At 42.4% G+C, this 6900-nt stretch overlaps 1 protein-coding gene across 1 annotated transcript in view; it reads right to left on the bottom strand.

Annotated features, from left to right (window-relative positions):
* PPM1D (protein phosphatase, Mg2+/Mn2+ dependent, 1D) overlaps positions 1–1085 on the bottom strand; it is a 17476-nt gene extending 16391 nt beyond the window's left edge. Inside the window, exon 1 of the mRNA XM_010145921.1 lies at positions 863–1085. Within this exon, the coding sequence (XP_010144223.1) occupies positions 863–1074 (212 nt within the window). The 5' untranslated portion in view covers positions 1075–1085. The remainder of the gene's footprint in view (positions 1–862) is intronic.
* Between the last annotated feature and the right edge of the window lie 5815 nt (positions 1086–6900).

The following is a 6900-nucleotide window of genomic DNA, read 5'->3' as shown; positions in this document are numbered from 1 at the left end:
GAACCGCTCGGAGAAGGGAGCTGTGCCCGTCCATCTGGTGCAGCACCGTCGAACGGAAGAACAGAGAGCTCCTGTGAAGCTTCGCCAAACCCGAGCCCTGAGGTTTGTCTCAAAACATTAGTGCCACCTGACAGAGCTGCCTGCCTTCCTCCTCAGTCACAGCGAACACTCATCAACCACAACTCAGAGGTGTTCCAACATCTGCCACCTCCTGCCAGAGAAGAGGTTATTATGGAGACGTACCCATCGAAACACGGTATTCTAGCATATTAAGCATATATTTAAACACAACAAATACTGCATCTTGTTTCAAATCTTAGGGGGTTTTGTGTTACTTAAACAGAAGCTTTCAAGAGCCTACTCAACAGCTGCCATTGTCACCTCAGGAATGATGCAGAATGCATGAGAAATTAGAGTGTTGTCTCAAAACTGCTGTTTTGACACCATCTGACAAACCAGATACTCCAGCACTCCTATCACATTGTCTATATGGAAAGGCATTTTCCCCCCCTCAGATTCAGACTTTAATTTAAAAATAGGTCAAATATCAGTATCTCCACTTTCAAGGTTTTCAGTGAACGCTTAGAACTGTAACCACACCTCAGCTCATGGGAATCCACCAGAAAAGTAAAATTTTATTTATACCATAAACCACTAGCAAAAAGCACAATGTTAACAATGGATCACTGTAACTTATTCCCCAACAAGTTAGAGAAAATCAGAGCATAGATAGGGAAGGAATACAAATACAGTATGAGAATCACCAGCTTACCCAAAACAAGCAAGCTTAAAGCCTAGTTCAGTCAGAGAGACACAACTAATATCCAGAGATCAAAACTGAAGAAAAAACAAAGGCAGTTACCTGCCCCCAAGGCCTTCAATTCTCTCCCTTTCTTTGGGAAGCTCTGGCTTGTGGTCCTGTGTCACCTCCACAGCTCTCACAAAGTCATCCTTGGGGTCATCCTGGACTCCCAGCACCACTCCTGAATCACCAACATGAGCGACATACATCTTTGACCCACGGATAATGACCACGCTGGCAGTAGTTCCCGACGTGCTTGGGAGACCTGTCATAGTCTTCGGCCACTCTGCTGCAATGAGAAAAAAAGCAAATAAAAATAGCTTTGTTTTTAATTCCACAGAACTGGTAATGTTTTGAAAATCAAGGTGAAGGGTGTGTCACAGAGGTTTGCGTAACACTACAATACAGAGTGTAATTAGCCACAGTACAGGCCAGACAAGCCAGTGCCCTCTGCTTCGCCCCACTTGCAAAACACCACACCCCCAGCTACAGCTTGAATCAACACATCTGCATCAAGCCAGTATCAAAGCACTGAGACAGGATTCAAAGAACTGCCTCCTCCAGTTCAATATTCCAAGCATCCCTAGAAGAATATGGGAGAAGATACGCTCCCGAGTGTTGAACAGGCTTGATCGAGCGTTTCATTAAGATCTCCTGTGCACTTTCCTGTCTGAAGATGTAGAAATCAGGTTGTCTGGACATTCCTGATCCCCTTGGAAAGAAAGAAAATGCTGTTATATGCTGAACAACATTTTGAGTAACATCTCAACTGTTTTATCCACTTTTCCCTTGGGAGGACTGAATACTGCAGACTGTTTCAGTAGGCTATCTGTGACCCAACGTTGACTCTTCTGCAGAAGATACCCCTTGAATTCAGAACGGGCATGGCTGGAGAAGAACATTGAGCTTCATTCCCCACTACACTACTCTCTCCATTTACGTCCATTCAAAATTTCTCTTTCATGCCTTTTCTTGTCTATTTTTGTCTACAGACCCAAGTTCATCATCTTCCAAAACTCCACAAAATGACTGAGACAACATCCTGACTAAGACAGATAAGCCATACCAGTCCTCCTCCCTGCTTCGGCACTCTCAGAAAACAGGTTTCAACTTCACAGTTACTGGTTGATTTCAACTGTCAACAGCAACCTCATGTTTCTTCTTCACTGCACCCACTCATGTCTTCAGACAAACTCAGATGGAAGACTCATCTCCTTGTCACATTCTATCTTCTGCACTTCACAAGTCACGCTCACACAGTAGAGCTTCAAAACCCACTGTGATACACTCTGTTTGCAGGAAGCACACAAGCCACACTGCCAAAGCACTGCGTTATTTATTTTCCTATGGCTCACCAAACTCAAGTAAAAAACCCAAAACACAGCTAGTCCTTACCCTCTGTGAAAACAGATATTTTAGATTTCAAGTTTTAAGCACAAGTAAAATATTAGGAACTCAATAAGGTCTAGTGCCACTGAATGATGTTCAGGTGCCTGAGGTACGAAAGAGAAGACACGGAAGGACTGAAGGAGAGGCAGAATTAAATAGTCCAATGGCAAAAGCTGCACGTCCTCAGAGTCAGCTACCAAGATATCCAACACAATGTCAACATTCAGTTCTAACAGAGTTCTAGCTTTGCGTTCTAAATACTAAAATACACTTTCTCCCAAGGAGTTGCTTTGTTTCAAGAACATAAATATTCAATCAGCTTATTGGAAATACTTTGTCTGGCAATTTTAACTGTGGATATTAAACCTAACACATTCCAAATGGAAAGCAAATGAGGGAGGAAGCCAAGTGGTAACGAGGACTTCAACCGTGCACTTAACGGAAAACAAGCTGCAACTAATGAGTTTCTGTCAGTGTAACAACCCCTCAACAGCAATAAACATACTGGAGTCAAATCAGTCTTTATGGGAACGAAGAGCACAGGGAGTGAAATCACCCACTTACATGAAGAATGAAACAGCAGCCTCCCATTTTAGGCTCTAACAGAACCAGAAATTAGAGGTGCCCATCCTCAAGAGATTTAGTTTATGCCTTGCTCCTGCTTCAAGATAAGTATTGTCTAGAGCAAAGCATATTCCTTTCTTCAGAGATTGTGTCTCATCAGAAATTAACAAAAGGGTCAAAGCTCTTGAGTCTTCTTCTGAGCTCAGATATTAAAATCTAAGTCACTTACCCAACTCCTCCATCAGGAGGATGTTTTTAATCAATCCTGTACCTCAAGCAATAGAACATCCTTCTAAAACAATTTTTCCCTCTCCTTGAAGAGCACTACTCAGTTCACTGCGGTAAACTCAACTGGGTTTGTAGCTGGCACATCAGCTGGCAAATTGAAATTGTCACCTGCTGCCTACAAGAAGCGCAGTATTTTGCTTCACACAGTTTTATTTGGTTACATCCTTTTTTTTTTTTTTCAAATTAATAAAGGGAAAGAATTTAGCACAAACTATATGGAACCCCTGAAAACAAACACACAGGTCACTACCATCAAGAATGTGTTCTTCCTTGCTAAATTCTTTTCCTACATACTACCGTCACCCAGAAAAACTTGCCAAATGCTATTTTTAAAGACTGTTTTTGTTACCTTTTCCTCTCTCTTGTATTTAGGTGCAAGATACAAGCCAAGCCATTATTTTGACTTTAAAAAAAAAGCAGCCCTATATTTCTTTTAGAAGATACCATAGTAGTCCAAATGATCAGGTCTGATCTAAAGACATTTTCTGCTCTCACAAATTACCTGAGAATATACGAAGAGTACCAGTGCATTTAGCTCTTCCTTTGGTAGAAACATCAGCTCTGGTTGCCATTCTTATTCTACTAGACACGTAACGCTGCCTTCCCTACCTGGCCACACCAGCTTCCATGAAACCACAGCCTTTCTCTCAAGCATGCAACTGGTGTTAGTAATATCTCTTCAACACAACCATTTTAAATGCCATCCACTCTGGAGATCAGAACTTTAAGTTCAGAGCAAAATGTCACCCTTTTTTTTCATACCGCACCAAGTTGACAGATTAAAAGGAATCCTGAAATTACAGTAAAGTTCTCAGTTCACCCTTCAAAGATACACCTGAAAAGTCCACAGATGACATATACTGCTACAACTTCAGCAACAGAGAAACGCCTCCAGGTAGCTCTCTGGGAACCCAAAGTTAGTCCAAGTTTCCTTGTGGACCTGTGTGCCTAATTTATGTGTCATGAATTATGAAGCTACGTACTAGGAACATCGCTACATCCCAGGGTGGCCACAGCTCCACTACAGCTCGGGTTTTTAAAGCTGAAAAATCACGTTGTTTATGAAACCGTGTAGTGCAATGGAGAGCAGGAGGTAAACTCACATCTTCGTCTAGCAGGGTACTAACAATGCTGCCTGTTACAGACTCACACACAAAACACCCTATTTCCAATTTAACAGATGCACCTCCCACTCTTCCAAGAAAAAAAGAAAATGCATGTTAAGTGTACAAGCTATCAAATTTATCATCTAGTTTGCTCCTCTACAACAGTAAACAGTTTCACGAGACAAATCCATGCAGCATTCCAGGACTAAGTTATTCATACACAACTTGTAATTATTTCTTATTTTTTTCACCTATTTTCTGTCAGAGGGACTGTAGAGAATCCACTGTTTTTATACACATTAATCCAAACTTCAATACCACATCTCAAATCTCAACAATTTTTACTAAATTTTTTTTTTTAAATGCTATATGAACATTTAATACAGCAATAGACCCCAAAATTTTCCATTATCCTCACAACCTGCACTAGCTCAAGTCATCTAGGTCCTTCTCAGGTAAGAATACATACAAACTCTTAAACATTTCTAAGAATAGTCCTGAAATTATGACTCTGCAGTGAAAATTACAAAAACCTTGTTATTACCCAAGAGATGAAAATATTATTTGACTTTTATTCCTTCAATTAAATTTAACGGGAAGAGTTATAACCAAAGCAGAAGAATGCAGCTCTGTCTAAATTGTAACTAGTAATGCTGAAAAATGTTTTTAATAGTATCAAGCTAAATACGACATTTAAAAACAAGCCCTTGGCTATAGAAATAATGAATTACCAAAGAAACATAAGCCTATGCAGCCCTCAGTAAAGTCACATCAAAATCTGGGACGTCCTGAGGATGCTCTTGGAAACAGTTTGCCTACCACTGCCAGTTGTAGAAACAGGCTTCATATAAGAACTTCTACCCTGGAAATTACTCTTTAGCAAACAAATCATTTGATTATTATATAATTAACCCCCCCAAAAGTAGTAATATCACTGGGGTATTTTTCTGGTCCTATCATAATCAGCATGTTGCCAGGCTATCACAGGAGATGGCCACTGAGATGACCCCAAAGCTTCCAAGAACTAACAGAGCAGCTGACTACGAGCTTCTCTTCCCACCACCATCAAGTGGAAGCAATAGACTCCATCCTTTACACCACAAATCCAAACCACCCCCCAACCCCCAGTCAAGATCCCAGAACACCCAGTCTCCCTTACAGCATCACCAACGCACAGTTAAAGATCTGCTCTACGCATGATGATACAGAAGATTATTTAATTTAAGTAAAAATTTGCACTGGGATTCTGCAACATAGGACGAGAACTTATCAACTAGAGGTAGTAATGCTTTTGTCCCATAAAACTCTAGCTGTTATGCACGTGCAGCAGAAATCAGGAAGACTGAACACGTTACGCAGAGTTTACTCTACAGCTACCTAAACCTGTCATCAAATGCTCACAGCCAGAGCTATGTTGTTTCTCACAACAATTTAAATTGGTTCCACAAACCAAGAACTGTTTGCTAAACACTCATTACTAAAACAGTATTCCCTGCGTTCTTCTCCACTTCTCTGCATTTCATATTCACACACAGTTATGGTGACAAATAACAAATCAGGGATACTACGACGAGAAAACTAATCTCCTTATCTTTTTCCCCCATATATCATCTCCTCCTGTTCACACATCTTCCCCCTTATCACACGGATCTGCAGCCCATCCCAGCATCATGGTTGTGGTCAAGTTCTGGTGCTTCTGAAATTCACATCCTTTCTTTTCTGCACAATATCAGCATGCCCTCAACCTTGCTCTTCCTTGCCCCATAGCTCATCAAGTGTCTGACATTTGCCCAACTTCTCTATTTTGCTATTCAAGAAAAAGGAAAACGAAAATGAAACTGGTTTGACACTATAATCCCTCCCCCCATGAATCGCTTATTTGAAACCCCACAGTGTTCTAAGTGCAATTCTTGCTTGTTACATTTGCCTCCCAACCCGACTGGCAGTACCGCTGTCTATGGTCTTGATGCAATTTCACTGTGTTCCGCTCCTGCCTGCCTCCCTTCGTGCGCTTTTCACTGTTCTTGAATTTTCTCTCTCTGGATGAACACATACACAACACACACACGCTGCACGCATTAGATATAAACAACCGCCACGCCAGTTGGAATTATGGCACAGTTAAGGGAAAAAACTTGTCCCTGCCCATTTCAGTTTGCTAAAATACTTTTTTTTTTCCCCTTTTCACGATACTCTGAACAAGGGAAATCTAAGGGGAAGTTTCATGCAATTCCCCAAGGCAACACCTCGCAATAAAACGAAGTCGGAGATGCAACTGAAAACAAAGTGCAGCTCTATAATCACACCATCTTTGGCTACATAGCAAGATCGTCCTACAGTGTGTCCTCACCCTTTGATTCCCGCTTTTCTCTCCAGTTTTTCTTGTTTACCGAATTACCTGATTCAACATCTCGAATCACACCCCGCTTTCCCTCTCCGCCCCATTCTCTGCACACAGACGGCAGCGATGCTCCCGGCAGCGCGGGTGCCCGGCGCCCAAGCAGAGATGGTGGGAGGCTCTCCGGCACGCAACCCACAATGGTGCGGGGGGAGGAAAAGGCGGCTAACAGCGCGACGTCCCACGCTCAGGGGACATCAGCATCGGGGGAAAGGGAGCGACCGGCGCCTCGGGGTGATGTCGGCGGTAGGTAGGTGGGCATGAGGATTTGCTGTCCCCCTAGTTCTCACTGCAGGGCCCTGCGGAAAGGCGAAGAGGAACCCAAGGGAGAGGCACGACCAGGCGCGGCGGCT

The sequence above is a fragment of the Buceros rhinoceros genome, unplaced genomic scaffold (genome assembly GCF_000710305.1).
Source record: "Buceros rhinoceros silvestris isolate BGI_N320 unplaced genomic scaffold, ASM71030v1 scaffold32211, whole genome shotgun sequence".
NCBI lineage: Eukaryota > Metazoa > Chordata > Aves > Bucerotiformes > Bucerotidae > Buceros > Buceros rhinoceros.
This window is presented reverse-complemented; position numbering and strand designations above follow the sequence as displayed.